Raw genomic sequence first — 18,006 nt, 5'->3', positions numbered from 1 at the left:
AAAGTAATCCAAAGACCAAAAATAAAATTCACTTAAAATAATCTCATCACAGAGCAGCTACACTCAGAGCCAAGAAACTGTTTTTAAGAAGACCTAGTTTTTTCTCTTGTAAATAAGTGTTCCACATAAAGGTAAGATCTCTTTAGAATTGAAGATGTTGGGGAAAAAACTTGAGAAGTTTCAGTACCTGTCCTTTGTCTCTCTGTCCTGGAAACATTTTCATTTTACCCTCTAATAGCACTAATGACAATGCATACTCTGTTCCTGCATCAAGACTGCTGAGTTATTAGGGAAAACAGTTAACACTGTCATGCAAATCTGTGTCTTAGGTTTCAGCTGGGCTCCCTTGGTGTTCCTCCAAGCTCTAACTCCTACTCCTCTCCATCCCCTCTCAGCTGAACAGGTGACTAGGTGACATCTGTTTGTATATAAAGACTAGTGGAAGAAAATTGTCTACTTTCTTTATCCTGCACTTGGCTTTCTGTCTTGACTTTTCCTTTTGTCTCTATAAGAAAGCTCTTCTGTAAACCTAACCTTGCCCTAGTGTATCCTGGATCTCATTCCTTCCCCTCTCCTTTACAGCCTCACTTTTTCTTCATTCTTCTTCTCAACTGTGACTTTTACCTCCATTCCTCTATTGGCTCCTTCCTATGAGCTTTTAAATATGCTTGCTTTTCTCATCTTTTGTAAGAAAAGTTTTCTCCTGAATTCCCTCAAGGCTCCCTCTAGCTACCACCACATTTCTACCTGATTTTCTTAACTTTCTTTCATTCTTCATTTCACTGTAATACAGCCTCACCTCAGCCAGTCTGCTGAGAAAAACTCTGGCAAAGGTCTCTAAGACTCTGTTTCTCTCAACACCATCTCTTTGACTAATCTAATTTATTCCCCTAGCTAAAAATGCCACTCATTTTGGTAACTGTTGGATCTGTGTCTTCAGCCCCATTTTCTCTCCTGGGCTCTAGGTCCTTATATCTACTGTCTGCAAGGGCAGATCTATTAGATTTTCCCAAAGTGCTACTCATCAAATCCAAACCTAAATGCATAATTTTCTACTTAATATACTTTCTCTATTCTCTAACTCAGTGACTGGCAGTGATATCCTCCTGATTGACTATGCTAAAAGCCTGGGAGTTCTTTTTTTCCCATTATTTTATTGATTTTTTTTAATACACTAATAAATTCTTACTGTAGAAGACCAACAGTACATAAGTATGTATATATAGTCTTGTCTACTTCTCCCACTTTATTTCCCAGAGGTAAATACTTCCCAGAGGTAAATATAAGAAGTATATACATATTTTACACATAAATATCTTTTTTATATGAATGAGACTTTAATATTCATAACTTTTATAGGCTTGCCTTTTTACTTAATATGTTTTAAAGATTTTTATTAGTACATATAGGTCTGCTTTATTTTTTTTTTTAAGATTTATTTACTTATTTTAGGGAGATGGAGAGTGTGTGAGCACACCCATGTGGGAGAGGGGCAGAGGGAGAGAGAGAAACTCAAGCAGACTCCACGCTGAGTGCAGAGCCCAATGTGGGGCTCAGTCTCACAACTCTGAGATCATGACCAAATCCGAAACCAAGAGTTAGAGGCTTAACTGACTGAGCACCCAGACACCCTGGTCTGTTTTATTTTTTAAAATTTGTGTAGAAGTCCATGGTGTGCATGGGCCTGAATTTTTATTTTTAAGCATTTGGCAGTTTCTTTTAAAAAAAAAAAAAAAAAGCATTGGTTATTTCTGATTTTTTAGTTTTCAGACAGTACTTTATTCAAGATCCATATGCAGATACTTTTTTTGTACCTGAATATTTGTGTAAATAAATTCTTAGTGGATTTATTGGGTCAAGGGATATTCAGATGTCAGATGTAACATATAAAGCTGGTATGTTCTCTAAAAAGCCTTTGTTGAGTACTCATTCCATTCTTTTGTGGTTCTGCTTAGTCACTATGGTTTATCTTCTTCCTTAATACTTCTCAAGTATATGCTCTTCTCTGCTACTTGATTCAGGCCCTTATCATTTCTTGCTTTATTTATCACAGCAGAATCTGAATGAAGCCTTTGTCTTACCTGCCTAGAAAAACAAATTTATCCTTGTTTGTTTGTTTGTTTAACTTACTCTCTCTCCCCCATGTGTACACACACAAGTGTACATGCTAAAAATCTTTCCATGGCCTTTAGGGTAAGAACCAGCCAACCTCCATATTATTATGGTCCATTTACCCCCTTTCTTACCTTTATAGCCTAGCCTCAGCTCTCATGACTAGAATACCGAATTCTAAAAATAAAAAGTCCAGTTTTAGCTATTCTATTTATTTTCAGCACAAAATAATCACTATTGTACATGGTTGTTAGAGAAGAAAAACTTTCATGGCACCCAGCTGGCTCAGCCAGTGGAGCATGCAAATCTTGATCTCCAGGTTGTGAGTTTGAGCCCCCACATTGGGGTATAAAGATGACTTAAAATTTTTTTGTATATATATAAAGATTTTACTTATTCATCCATGAGAGACATAGAGAAAGAGACAAGGGGGCAGAGACACAGGCAGAGGGAGAAGCAGGCTCCACACAGGAAGTCCGATGTGGGACTTGATCCTGGACTCCAGGATCATGCCCCAGGCCAAAGGCAGGCACCAAACCGCTGAGCCACCCAGGAATCCCCTAAAATTTTTTTTTTTAGTGGACGCCTTGGTGGCTCCGTGGTTAAGTGTCTGCCTTTGGCTCGGGTCATGATCCTGGGGTCCTGGAATTGAGTTCTGCATCAGGCTCCCCACAGGGAACCTGCTTCTCCCTCTGTCTATATCTCTGCTGCTCTCTCTGTGTCTCTTATGAATAAATAAATAAAATCTTTAAAAATATAATTAAAAACTTTTTTTAAATTTTAAAAGAAAAAACTTTCAGGCATTCTCTGTCAAGATGTGCTGTAAGGAACTATTGGCGACTCCCCTAATATGGCACCTTCTCTCTTACTATAGGAACTTCCCATGGATGTCCTCCTGTGCATGGGAAAGCCCCCCCCCCCTTTGAATTCTATCACTTTCAAATCACAGCTCGCTCTTCACTGTTTCAGGGTACTCTTCCCGACGTCCCTTGGCTAGACAGAGTTTCCTTCCTTCTTCCATGTTTATCATAGGAGTCATCATCACCTTTTGCTGTACCTACCCATTCATGACTATCTATGTCATTTGACTGTAAGCTCTATTATATCTTTAGGTTTCCTCTTTGGTACCTAATTTAGTCCCTGACAGCTTGGCCCACAGACATTCATCAGTGGTTATTGAAGAAGCAATAGCAGTTTTCATTGAATAACAGAAAACTACCTCTCCTGAGCCAGTAGGGAAGCATAGTCCATTCCTGCAAAAGGAAAAATAGATCCCTATTCAGTAGGACATATATTGGAAATGTCCCCTGTACCGTGGAGGCCTTCACTAGGCTTTAGCTTCCTTTGTTTTGATACATCTCTCCTTCTTTGGAATAATCACTATTCTTTATTGGTATGTGCTACCTCTCCTGTCGTTGCTTGGGGAAAGCAACACTTTAGGACAATAAGTTTGGTGTTGGCAGGTTGACTAATTTTGAGTGACATACCGTTTTAGCCCATTTTGCATTAAATTTCAGATTTGGAAACCATGAATTTTCTCTGACCCAGAGAATGAAAGTTTTCTTCTTTCTCTAACAACTGTGTATGTTGGTGATTATTTTGTTTTGAAAGTAAAGTAGAAATATTAGAACTGTTTGTTTTTAGATTTCAGTATTCTGGCCAAATAAGGTCTCTAAAGTAATAGTCCTTTGTACACTGAAAGCTTTATATGTTTGTCTATAATGCAGCCACTAGAGATGAATCCAAAATTGGTAGTTTATAGAAGTACCACTCAGAGGTTCATACTAACCCTAAGTCTTAGCCTAACTCTTACCCTAACCTAATAGGGGAAGCTATGCATGCATAGGATGTATATAGGAAAACTCTGTACCTCTTAATTTTGTAAGTATTTTAATTTTTTAAAAAGTGGATGGGTTAATGCATGAAGTTTTTTAATGCATTTAATAATTCAACATTAACTGGTACATGTTGGCAAATGCATATGAGGGGACACTTCTTGATTGTTTGGGACTGTCTTGAGCATTGTGTAATGTTTAACATAATTGCCACTACCTATTAAATTCCTGTAGTGCCTTGAAGGTAGCAGCAATGCCCAGTTTTAAAATCACTGACTTTCCTGTTTTGGAAGTAGGAATTGGCTACTAAGTATGGCTTTAAAATGGGGCTTTAAAAATTCATTATCATTCAGGGGCTGATATTCACAGTCTTTGACATAAGAAGAAAATAGCTTATTGGGTTATTGAATTTGCATTATAGTGCAAAGATTTCTGATTTATTTCAGAGATCTGGTTTTTTTTTCAGAAACCAGAGTTCTCACTGAAATATTAATAGTGAAAGGTCAAGAATGGTAAATGCTATCCCCGGGTATAAGAGATTAAGAAAAAGGCAAGATTGCAAGGGATAATATTCTAGGGCAAGTCTAAGGCCATAGATGCATGTAAAATAAATACTGTATACATAAGACTTACAGTAATACAAAATTGGTAGAGGAAAAAATTTCTTGAATTAAATTTTGATGGAACTAAATGCTTTTATTTTTCCCCAATTGTGACTTGAGTGATAAATCTTGAAATAAAATCCTTGGTATTTACATTTTTCCTTCTGAAATAGTTGTATGGGAAATATTGCATATGTGATAATTACCCAAAAGAATGCCTGTAACTCCTTCCTCCCCCCAAAGAAATAACTCTCAGCAACTTTAAACTGACCCCAAGATTGTATATTGCCTTGTTCCTATGATTTCACAAACTAGCTAAGCCTAAAGATAGTGTTTGAGCTCATTTGTGCTCCTCATACCTTCTAGGGTATATTGTATTTTTCAGATAACCCTCCCTAGCCCCCTTGCCTCCTGGGATATACTGAGTTTCTTTCGCACATTTGATTCTAAAGCAATAAAAATTGGGGGTTTTATAGTTAATTACCATGGAGGAATCTTGCTCTTCAGATGTCCTTCACTCAGCTTTGTGAGATGCTAGAATCTTATTGATGCTCATTTAAAGGATTATTAACTTTGGAATACCCAAATAAGAAGCAGCAAATGGCTCTTGTATGCTAAATTATGTTGAGCACATATGACTACCAGGGAGCCATTTACTTAGAATCCCTTCCTGTAATGATTGCTGTGTAAAAGTAATTAACTCTTCCTAGTCTAGATATTATTTTCTAGAGTATTGTTATATAATCGTAAACTCATGTGGTATCAATTTTTCCATCTTGAAAAGAAATATGACTTTTGAGGTCAGTTACTTACTAGCTGTGTGATCTTAATGTACTGAGCCTCACTCTTGTCCCCAGAGTGAGTTTTAGGTCCCTTCCAAATGAACACTGAGAGGTTGATGATACTAGCAGTTCACATATCAGTGGTCATGTTTTGTGGTAAACTATCTACATTTTCTTCCCTCATCCTTAGTCTCATTCCTGAGAAAAAACAAGCTAGGGATTTTAGTCTGTAGCCGTGAGATACTTTGTTCTGAGAAATCCACAGATTATAGGGAACATTCTATAGGGCCTAAAATATAATCACCTTTAGCATAGAACTGAGCATCTCTAAAATTCATATATTCATTCATTTGTACAAAAAATACTGACTTGAGTGCCTTCTGTGGAGCAGGCATTGTTACAAACCCTGGAGATAACTAATGAATTAGAGATTCCTCATCAATAACAGAGGTATAATTATTGTACATACCTCAGAATTGATAACACAAAAGTTCAGTTAGTTAATATATATAAGGCAAAGAATAGTGCCACAAAATAAGTGCTTAATAAATTTTAGTTAATATTATTACTTTAATAGAGTATATAAATAAACAAGTAAAATGGAAAATAATTCCATACTATGAGCAATGCTTTGAAGACAGTAATCAGAGTGCTGTGACACTGAGTGATTGGGTTGGGAGGAGTTGCTGCTTTAGCAAGGGTAGTCAGGAGAGGCCTCATCAATGCATTCATGACCATTGAACTGATACTCAAAGGTTGAGAACTCACATGAAGAACTAGGAACAATACTTTTAAGGCCCAGAATTTGGGGAAAAAGCATGTTGTGTTCAAAAAACAGGAAGAGGGATCCCTGGGTGGCGCAGCGGTTTGGCGCCTGCCTTTGGCCCAGGGTGCGATCCTGGAGATCCGGGATCGAATCCCACATCAGGCTCCCGGTGCATGGAGCCTGCTTCTCTCTCTCTCTCTCTCTCTCTCTCTCTCTCTCTCTCTGACTATCATAAATTAATTAATTAATTAATTAAAAAACAAAAACAAAAAACAGGAAGAGCTAATGTAATTGAAGCATAATGAATGAGGAAGTGAGAAGTACAGGGGGAGATTAAAGCCACTTTGGAAAGCCAGGTCAGGTTATATAGGCCATGAAGTGTTTTTTGCTCTGTTGTTTGAAGTAAGAAATTAAGAATAGCCTGCATTTCCTTTAAGCTATTTTTTGGCTATTTATTTATTTATTTGAGAGAGGGATTGAGAGTAGAAGTGGAGGATGGGGAGGAAGAGGGACAAGCAAAGCAGACTTTATGCTGAACACGGAGCCCCATGTGCAGTTGGATCTCACCACCCAGAGATCATGACCTGAATATCAAGATGCTTAATAACAACTGAGCCACCCTGGCACCCCTTCTTCAAGCTTTTTTTTTTTTTAGATTTTATTTATTTATTGAAAAAGAGAAGATAGGGGTTTAGGGGCGGAGGGATAGGGAGAAACAGGCTCCCCAGTCGAGCGGGGAGCCTCACGAGCCATGATCCCAGCCGGGGGCCTTTGAGCCAAAGGTAGACACCTGACTGAGCCACCCAAACACTCCTCCTTTAAGCTATTTTTGAGGAATGTCATGGTAGAATGTAGTTATTGTTATAAGACTTTGGCTTATAGTAGTGATTTTTGAAAGTCTCAAGTACCTGGGAATTTGGTTTTCTCTCATATTCATTAGTTGTTCTTTTTTTATATGTGTATCACAAATTCCTGACTCAAGCAGCAAAATCTAGAATGCCTTCCTTTTGCTAAATTTCCAGTACCTCTTTTTTTCTGTAAAGTCTGCTATGTAAGTTTTTATGAAAGTATTCAAAAAGTATAGACGGACCCAAAAGTAAGTAATACTCTGTTTGGTAGGGGCCGACCATTAGTGTCAGCCTCATAGAAACATGGCAAGCCCAGTAGAAATTATAGCCATCCTAAGTTTGGATAATGAGTATAAAATAAGTTGTGTATATAGAATATGTTTTGTTTTTTCTTTTTTTCCCACAGAAGAAAGTATTCTGGGTTTCTTAACCATGGCACATGTTTATTTTCTTAGTCTGTAAATACAGTTGATGCCAGAAAAGACAAACATAAGTAGGGTGAGGTCAATAAATTTTCCAGGCCCTGAATTTGGAAATTATTTGGTAACCTGACTTAAATCCTGATGAGCTTATAATCCAAGATAATGGTGCTATAGGCAATTTATATCATCATTAATTTCAAGTCTTAGCCTCAAAAATAGGGATCACTGATGCATAAGATTTTGTTGGCACAATTTATTTGGATACTGACTTGATTAGAAGATCTCAAATAATTTAAATGCATGAGGTCAAAGGAAAATTATTAACTTATATAGCCAGGGCAATAATTTGTGTATATATTTTAAGCTTCCTTGGTTTTAAAATCTAAAAGACAAAAATCTGTGTCCCAAATTTGTAAGTGTGCTGACTTCTGAAATGACTTAATGAGGTTGCTTCTTTTCATTTTCTGCTTTTCTTGAGCCTGCTTCTGTTTGAACATTTTAGGTCATTTATAGCAAGTATACTGACCTGGTTCCCAAGGAAGTCATGAATGCAGATGATCCAGATCTGCAAAGACCTGATGAAGAAGCCATTAAAGAGGTAACAGGGCATTGAAAGATATATAATTATTTTAGATGACTTTTTACATATGTGTTAACTTCCAGACCACTCAATGTGGTATTTCTTATTTCAGATAACAGAAAAGACAAGAGTAGCCTTAGAAAAATCTGTATCACAGAAGGTTGCTGCAGCCATGCCAGTTCGAGCTGCTGATAAACTGGCTCCTGCTCAGTATATTCGGTATGATCTTGCCTGGAAGTCTGTTTCATGTAGGACTTGATTGGGGTTGAGAGTCTTGATATTCTTTCACTATCCTACTTAGTCACAATTGGAAATGCAATTTTTTGAATAATGAGGTGAAGCCTGTTGACTCTGTGCAGACTACTGAAAGCAGAAGAATCTTTATCACTTAGAAGATATTAGCTATTATGCTATTTTCAAAACATATTTTTTGTTTGTAGAAATTAACAATTACAGCATATGATCCAAACCACAAATACTACTTACAGTTTCCCATTTATAATAGGTTTTATTTTATTTTTTTTTTTATAATAGGTTTTATATAATGTATATTTATATAATATTTACGTAATGGTATAAATGGTATATTGGTTATGTCATAATTTATTAAATAGTTACATGTAATAATATAATAACAATATCAGTGTACTAATATCATTAATATAATAGGCATCTTTATAGTATAAATTTTGAGGGATTTCATTCAACTAAAATCTTGTATAAAGAGATGATTCACATGTAGGTATTACAGGAAAATTCAGAGTTTTAGGGCTGCTACTGTTATTTTTTTTCTGTTTTACAACCTATGATTAGTCAAGAACTAATTTCTAAACTACGTGCTGAGAATATTCTGGGGCGTTTCTTCTGTAAATGCAAACTTACAAAATAAGTACCATTTCTTAGACCTCTTATCTGTGGAATTGAACACCATGCCTTCCATGGTAGAAAATGGAGGGGGAAGGATTATTTGCAAACTAATATGACTCTAGTTCACGTTTTGCTTATAACTCATAATTGCTGTTAGTTCTCTTATCTCCATTGCTACCTGCTCTAAATATTTTGTAAATTTTCTATTAATGCTTTATGAAAAGAATTGACAGTATAGTCTAGCTTAGAATTATAACAGAAAAAAATACCTTTTGAGTTTGAACTAGTCATACCTTTGGTTTCATTTGCATTCTTCAGATACACACCATCTCAGCAAGGAGTGGCTTTCAACTCTGGAGCTAAACAGAGAGTTATTCGGATGGTAGAAATGCAGAAAGATCCAATGGAGCCTCCAAGATTCAAGTAAGTAGATGGCTTCATGAGAATAAAGCACTATTCTTAAAAAAGATATTAGAGGAGAAAAATATCTCCAATGTCCATCAGTAAGTTAGTGGATAAGTAAATTGTGGGACATTCCATATACATGGAATAATATTGATATTAAAACAATTTAAAACAATATTAATTGACATTAATTAATTTAATAAAAAATAAACTTTTAATACATGAAATAACATGGATAAATCTCAAAATTATTATGCTGAGTAAAAGAAACCAGACAAAAACAAGTACATTCTGTATGATTCCAATTATAAAAACTAGAAAATGCAAACTAATCTGTAGTGACAGGCCACAGAAAGCAGTGCTGAAAAGCATCCACAGTCACAAAAAAAAAAAGATCTGCATTTCAGCTGCATTCTGATGAGCCAAGACCCTACGTCTCCAAAGGCAGCCCACATATTTTTGAAAGAGCAATCTAAGGAGAAACAAGCTTGATCCCTATGCCATCATCAGGTTCCCCAACTACCGAATCAGCCATGAAGAAAATAGAAGACAACAACACACTTGTGTTCATCGTAGATGTCAAGGCCAACAAGAACCAGATCAAACAGACTGTGAAGAAGCTCTACGACATTGATGTGGCTAGGATCAGCACCTTGATCAGGCCTGATAGGGGAACAAAGCGTATGTTCGACTGGCTCCTGACTGTGATGCTTTGGATGTTGCCAGCAAAATTGGGATCATCTAAACTGAGTCCAGCTGGCTATAAATCTAAATTTTTTCACTATAACAAAAAAAAAAAGCATATTACTCTGAAATGATGATATTGTGGAGGTGAGGTGGGTAGTGATGGTGACAAGGTTGGCTGTGTTTTAACGGTTGTGGAAGCTGAGTGATGTGTGATAGATGAGCATTCATTATACACTCTGTTTTTGTATATGTTTGAAGCTTTACAAAAATGGGAAGAAGAGATTTGAGACAAATTAACCAAAATGGAAAAAAATATATAACACTCTGATTGTGCTTTGATTTATCCTTCAGGATTAATAAGAAAATTCCCCGAGGACCACCTTCTCCTCCTGCACCTGTCATGCATTCTCCTAGCCGAAAGGTAGTTTTTGCTGTAGTCTAGTTAATCTTTTTTTATCATAGTTACTAATTTTATTTAAAAAAAAAAAAAAAAAAAAACCTCACATAGAACAAAGCCTAGATGCTTATACAGGTACATTTTACTGCACTTAACTATTTTTTAATTTGTTTTTTAAGATCAAATAGGGACCCACTCAGGACTATTACGTGTAGTTCCAGAGTGCTTATGAGAATGTATATAAAATGTTAGCTATTAGTTTTCTTGCTATTAGCCTGACCCCTGCTCTTAATGGAATGAACAGGGTCCGCTCTTTGACAAGCAGGATATTATCAATAGTTATAGGAATTGAATACCTACGATTAATAGGCCCCTGATAATCTGAATGACATTGTTTAGGTATGATTTATTATCCAACTAAAAGAACAACTTTTCACTTCAAAGAAGTTTTATCACTTTGTTTTTTAATAGATCAATTCTTTATTTTTTTAAAGATTTATCTATTTATTTTGGAGAGTAAGTGCGGGGAGGGGCAAAGAGAGAGAGAATCCCAAGCAGACTCCCCGCTAGCACAGAGCCCAAATTGGGCTCTGTCCCACGACCCTGAGATTGTGACCTGAGCCAAAACCAAGAATCAGACGTTTGACTGAGCCACCCAGGCGTCCCTCCTGTCACTTTAAATACAGAAAAATACTAATTAGCATTTATAAGTATCAAAAATAACTTACAGATTATTTTCCGTTTTTTAAATCAAATTTATTACTAAAAACCATGGTATGGGAACATAGTATATAGAGCTACCAAACAAATGGAATTTTGGCCTTTGACTAAATCTATTCATATGTCAATGTCTGTTGAACTGTCTTTGAAGAGAAAGATTGCACATGGTTTTTAGATGGACTGCAAATCTAAAAGTGTCTCTTCTTCCATTCTTTTGTCTACTCAGATGACTGTGAAGGAGCAACAAGAATGGAAGATTCCTCCTTGTATTTCAAACTGGAAAAATGCAAAGGTAATTAAGTTGTCATAAAATCAGTCTCCTACTATTAGAACTACTGGAAAACAGGAAGGAGCTTCAGCCTCAGAAATTTTCACTAAATCCTGAGCATCTCACTTACCTGAATGTTTTCAAAAAGGAACACCCAACTTACGTGACTTTCTTTTTTTCAATGTAATAAAAGCATAGTATGCCAGTCACATGAATATTATAGAAAAGAAGCATATAGAAAAGGAATAGAATAGAGTAACATATCAATGAATGATAGTATTCTTTAGAAAATTTAGAAATTGATATCTAAAACTATTTCTGAAAGAAACCAGTATAAATGATAATATGACAAAACAGAGAAAATGTTTGGATATATTCAGTCCTTTAATTTTTAAACATTTTTTTTCTGTTTATAACAATATGTGTGAACTATTTAAATCCTATATATATATATATATCTCTAAGCATCAATGCTTCCGGGTGTCATAAAGAATCTGCAAAACAATGTAAAATATATTTTCTTTTCCTTTTTTTTAAAGATTTTATTTATTTATTTATTTATTTGTTTATTTATTTATTTATTTGAAATAACGCACGTGCATCCTCACGGGAGAGGAGGAACAGAGGGAATGGGACAAGCAGACTGCACTGAGCACGGAGCCTACCTCAGGGCTCTATCCCAGGACCTTGAGATCATGACCTGAGCCAAAACCAAAAGTCAGACACTTAACTGACTGAACCACCCAGGCACCCATGAAACATATATTTTCTAATCACTATTTCCTATTTCCTCCAAATCATGTTTCATAATTCTATTTTTGTTTGGTGAAGAAGACTACTTTAATTTGTAGATTAAATATAAATTATTTCTTAAAGGAAGTTACGTGCTCATACCAAAACAAAAAGATTATTGGATGATCCAGTTTGGGTTGATTAGCTTATATATAATTATGTGATATCTTGAGCTGATTCTGTAACACTCCCATTTATTAGGAATAAAGACTATGGACAAGAGGTCAACATTTGGGAATGTAGTCAAAAATCTGGAAAAATAAAGCTAAGCCTGAAATGTCCTGGATGTTCAAGCATATTCCTTGAGTTATTGAAAATAGGATGCAAAATTTCAGTTGAAACAGTACACATTAAAACTACCTCTATGTACTCTTAGTGACTTGTTTCACTTTTATATGACTGTTAAATTACTTGAAAAACAGCTATCTAGCTATTTGCTAGTGATTTCCTTTTATTATAACTCATTATTAACATGAAAATATTTTGCTCAGAGCTTAGGCTCTAACGTCACACTACCCAAGTTTAAATTTTAGCTCATCTGTTATTAACTGTGTGCCCTTGGGTACATTACCTAAGCTCCCTACCTCAGTAGCAGCATCTGTGAAACAGAAACACAGTGTTACCAGCCTTCCAGAGTCACAGTGAAGGTGAAATGGGACTACAGATGTGAAGTGCTTTTAAATTGGCCTCCATAGGAAGCCCTTCATGTTAGCTGCTGCTGCTGTTACATAACTGAAAAAAGATATAAGAAAAAAAACTTCAGTTCAGTGGTGATCAAAATGGACTTTTAAATCTGTTTTTAAAGAATATATTGCTGCTCTTTTATGACTGGTATTTTCTGCCTGCTGTCACACAGGGGTATACAATTCCATTAGACAAACGTCTGGCTGCTGATGGAAGAGGCCTCCAGACAGTTCACATCAATGAGAATTTTGCTAAGCTGGCCGAAGCCCTCTATATTGCTGATCGGAAGGTTGGTCTGTTATAATTAAATGGTTTAATGCTCTTGATAATTTGTAAATCCATTTTTGGTTACCTAAGATATTGTTTGTTCGTTCCAGTTTAATTGACATATCACTGTGAATTTTAAGCCTTATAGCATGATGGTTTGATTTACCTAAGATACTGCCATTTACGCTACAGTACTCAGTACCCAGAGAGGCTCTCACCTGCAGCATGTGTGCCAGAGGTGGTAGGTGCTATTTACAGTTCTATACCTGGTCTAGAGTTTGTAGACTTACACACATACCCTACCACTGGCAGTCCAGCTTCCACATTCTAGAACGATGGTTTGCTAGGCTGATCTCATTTTGAAAGAGATTGCCGACTGCTGTTTTTAGATTTCATGATTTATTTTAAATATAGATGTCTCCCAAAAGGTTGGTAGCATAGAAGGGCAAATAAACATTTTGATATTTGAATGCTATAGAAAATGATAGTTATAATATTGGTTGTCTTTTAATATTATGGCATTAATATTATTAATGTCTGACTTAGAAGTTCACATACATTATGGCATGCATCTAGAGCATAGAGAAGTATATCTCCTGTATCGTAGCAAGAACCCTTATAAAAATCATTTCTTGCTAAGGCTTTATCTTGAATAGACTTGCTTGATTTTGAACACATGCTATGTGAAAGAAATTGAAAATTGAAAATTTCTTTACTGGAATCTTTTTATATTTTGGGTTGTTTCTGAGAAAGCACTAGTGAAACAGTGATTTATAAGATTGATTGGGGTCCTATACTTTCAGCCACTAAAATATTTTCCAGAGTGAAAATCTAAGTTTGCATTGTATTCCAGGCAAGGTTTCTTTAGTGGACAAGAATCTTTGTTTTAATTAGCAATAACAAATCTAAATTCTTTATAAGTTCTCTTTCAAGCCAGACTTTAGTTACAGTGTTGGATGATAGCTGTAACTTACCCCTAGTCGTGTCTTATTTAACATTCAATCTTACTAACAGGCTCGTGAAGCTGTAGAAATGCGTGCTCAAGTAGAGAGGAAGATGGCACAAAAAGAAAAGGAGAAACATGAAGAGAAACTTAGAGAAATGGCCCAGAAAGCTAGAGAGAGAAGAGCTGGGATTAAAACCCATGTGGAAAAAGGTATGACATTCTCTTTACTAAGTTGAATTTACATTATAAACAATACATACCTCATTTTAGAGAATCACTGTTGTTTTTACTGCACATAAAATTAATACACACCTATAAAGAAAACGTAGATGTTTCCAAGATCCTGGAATCGAGTCCTGCATCAGGCTCCCTGCAGGGAGCCTGCTTCTCCCTCTACCTATATCTCTGCCTCTGTCTCTGTGTCTCTCATGAATAAATAAATAAAATATTTTTTTAAAAAGTCTTTGGGATGCCTGGTGGCTCAGCGGTTAGGCATCTGCCTTCAGCTCAGGGCATGATCCTGGAGTCCCGGAATCAAGTCTCACATGGGGCTCCCTGCATGGAGTCTGCTTCCCCCTCTGCCTGGGCCTCTGCCTCTCTTGTGTCTCTCATGAATAAATAAATATAATCTTTTAAAAAGAAAAAGAAAAGGCCAATGTTTCACAAATAACATAAAAATGAAAGGGTAACTTCTATTAATGAGCTGTAGTAGTAGAAAATAAAGAATATATGTTTAAGGAAGTATGGGACTACACTAGACGTTTTTAAAGTTCAGAGTAATAATAGATTTAAAAATCACATTCAAATGATTGGCTTGATTTGTCTCTCATTTTAATTTTCTTAAAACTTAGAAAATTGAGGGGCAGCCCAGGTGGCTCAGTGGTTTAGCGCCACCTTCAGCCCAGGGCCTGGTCCTGGAGACCCTGGATTGAATCCCGCGTTGGGCTCCCTCGGGCATGAAGCCTGCTTCTCCCTCTGCCTGTGTCTCTACCTCTCTCTCTGTCTCTTTCTCTCTCTCTCTTTCTGTGTGTGTCTCTCTCATGAATAAAATAAATAAAATCTTTTTAAAAAATTAGAAAATTGAGATCCCCAACTGAATAATTCAGCTCCCCCGAATAGTAAAATAATCCAGTTTTTCTATTTTATAGGCTAATACACCTATAATCATTAAATCTGCTAGTATTTTTCCTCTGGCTTTATTTAGTGATCTACACTACTTTAGTAATTCATTTAAGAGAAGAGTAATTCTAATTCAAGAAAACTGTGAGGGTTGTTTTTTTTCATTAATAAATCCTAGACTAGTACAATTATTCATTCAACTCATATTGAGCACCTACTATATATAAGGTTCTATTTTTTTTTTTAAGATTTTATTTATTTATTTATTCATGAGAGACAGAGAGAGGCAGAGACACAGGCAGAGGGAGAAGTAGGCTCCATAGAGGGGGAGAGAGAGAGAAAGAGAGAGAGGGAGGCAGAGACACAGGCAGAAGGAGAAGCAGGCTCCATGCAGGGAGCCCGACATGGGTCTTGATCCGAGGTCTCCAGGATCAGGCCCTGGGCCAAAGGTGGCGCTAAACCGCTGAGCCACTGGAGCTGCCCAAGGTTCTCTTCTAGACATAAGGATTTCTGTTGTTGGAGTATGGCAGTAAACATTCTAGTGAGTGTAGAGAGACCAAAAAAGTTAATTATCATTACTAGATGATTAATAATAATAGTATAGTAATAATTGATATGGAGACAAATAAAACAAGAAAAAGGGACAAAAGTGCCAGGAGAGGGTCAGGATGAACCTCACTTCTGAGATGGTAACATTAGCACAAAAACTTGAAGTAAGGAATTGAGCCTTATAGATATCTAGGGTTTTGAAGAGCATCCCAGATAGAAGGAACAGCAAGTGCAAAGGCCCTGAATTGGGAGTACTCTTGGTATGTTAAAGGAAAAGCAAGGAGGCCAGTACAGCCAGATTGGAGCAAGAAAGCTAAGTAGTAGGAGACAAGGTATCAAAATAGAGTAAATAGGAAAGGTAGTGGCCAGATCATGTGTGGTCTTTTAGCCATTTAAGGAGGTGGCTTTTATTTCAGATAACAAGGGAAGAAGTCGAAGAGTTAAGCAGAACAACATGATCTGCCATACATGAGCAGGCTGTGAAGTGGGCATGTGGGGGAGTAGGGAAGTCATTTGGAGGGCTAGTGCAATAATCCAGATGAGAGATGATAGTAAGAGAGGCATGGAAAACACTGCCAAATACAGATGTATTTTGCAGGGAGAGCTGACAAAATTTGCTTATGGATTAGGTAGAGGTATGAAAAAAAAGAGTCAAGGATGACTCCAGAACTTTCTTTTTTAACTCCAGAACTTTTGACATGAGCAATTAGGAGGCATTAAGTTGCTATTTACTAATAGTGGGAAGATTGCAGGGGAAGCAGTTTGGGAGGAAAAGATTAGGAGTTTAGTTAGGTTTAAGGTGGAGGTATCAAGTAGGCATTTGGTTAGAGGAGTCCAGAGTTCAGCTATAGGGAGGTAACCAGGATTAGAAGTAGTGATCCATATCCTTGAATCATACATAAATGACTTAATGAGGCAAGATATAAAAACCTGCCTATTGTACATACACTTAGCCACTGATGGTAATTAGAAGTAAGATTTCCCTATATCTTAGTCTCTACACTGGTAAGAAAAAAAAAAGAAAACACAGAATGGCTCTTGAGGAATTACGTAAAATTCTGAAAAATGTGTTGCCATATAGTAAAAAGAACGAATGTTTATTGAGTGCTTATTATGAAAGACACCACTCTGAGCACTTTACATGTATTGCCTTATGTAATCCCTCTAGTAACCCCTCACAGTGGTTCTAGGATTGTCAGTTTTTCAGAGGAGACTAAGGCTCAGAGTGGTTGGGTAACCTGCACAAGGTCACATGGCTAATCTGTCATAGGAACAGGATTTGAATCCAGACAAGCTGGCTCCAAAGCTGTGTCCCTTCAGATTGGAGAGAGAAGAGAAAATGAAGATAGACATAAACACAATAGGTAGAGATCAAGATGTAACCAGTCCCTGTGTACCACTAGCAAAAGGTTCTTTATTCATTTGGTCTTTGAAAATATAAGGGTAAATTTACACATAATTTTTCCCTGAAATTTTAATATGACCATTTAAAAACACACCAAAAAGTTGAAAGAATTATACAAGGAACACCTTTCTATCTCCACCACCACCCAGATTCTACTAGATTCCACCACCTAGATTAACTTTTCTTTTAACAATTGACATTGCTAGGGACACCTGAGTAGCTCAGCAGTTGGGCGTGTGATCCTGGAGTCCCAGGATGAGTCCCACATCGGACTCCCTGCATGGAGCCTGTTTCTCCCTCTTCCTGTGCCTCTGCCTCTCTCTCTCTCTCTCTGTGTGTCTGTCATGAATAAATAAAATCTTAAAAAACAAAAAAACAATTGACATTGTTAAAATTTACTTTATCACCTATCTGCTAATCTCTATCCACCTTACAATTTTGATGCATTGCAAAGTCAAAGTCATCAGTATACTTTACCTCTAAACATTTGAGCTGCATGCATGATTCTGGAATTCATATTCAAAAATTAAACCAATACTGTTGGATTTAAGTTAATTGCAAGTGAGTTAAAAGGGCTGAATGTGACTATAAAGAAATTCATGGAATTATCGGTCATGGTTAAATAATATTTTCATTCTAAATATTAATGCGTAATATAGTGATGAGGAATTTTCAACTCTGTTTACACAGAGGATGGGGAGGCACGTGAGAGGGATGAAATCCGGCATGACAGGCGAAAAGAGAGACAGCACGACCGGAATCTTTCCAGGGCAGCTCCTGATAAGAGGTAGGTGCTATTTGAGATAAATGCAAATTGTGAGGAGTGGCTTTGTAAATCCTTTCAAGAAGAGGTTTAGTCCACTGGGACCAGTTTTGCTTCTCTCCCTTTCCTCTCTTAATTGGATAATCTACTAAATCAGCACTTACTTTCCTACACTAAACTACTTAGTTTT

The 18,006-nt window shown here is 36.5% G+C and overlaps 1 protein-coding gene across 1 annotated transcript in view; it reads left to right on the top strand.

Moving 5' to 3' along the window:
• The window catches only part of SNW1 (SNW domain containing 1), a 33,502-nt gene that overhangs the window by 11,357 nt on the left and 4,139 nt on the right, over positions 1-18,006 (top strand). Inside the window, exons 4-11 of the mRNA XM_025996433.2 lie at positions 7,870-7,965; positions 8,060-8,166; positions 9,133-9,237; positions 10,258-10,327; positions 11,250-11,315; positions 12,940-13,056; positions 14,049-14,190; positions 17,744-17,840. Coding sequence (XP_025852218.1) covers positions 7,870-7,965; positions 8,060-8,166; positions 9,133-9,237; positions 10,258-10,327; positions 11,250-11,315; positions 12,940-13,056; positions 14,049-14,190; positions 17,744-17,840 — 800 coding nt within the window. The remainder of the gene's footprint in view (positions 1-7,869; positions 7,966-8,059; positions 8,167-9,132; positions 9,238-10,257; positions 10,328-11,249; positions 11,316-12,939; positions 13,057-14,048; positions 14,191-17,743; positions 17,841-18,006) is intronic.

The sequence above is a fragment of the Vulpes vulpes genome, chromosome 6, assembly GCF_048418805.1.
Source record: "Vulpes vulpes isolate BD-2025 chromosome 6, VulVul3, whole genome shotgun sequence".
Taxonomy (NCBI): domain Eukaryota; kingdom Metazoa; phylum Chordata; class Mammalia; order Carnivora; family Canidae; genus Vulpes; species Vulpes vulpes.
Note: the sequence above shows the minus strand (reverse complement) of the source record. Positions and strands in the feature narration are given on the sequence as shown.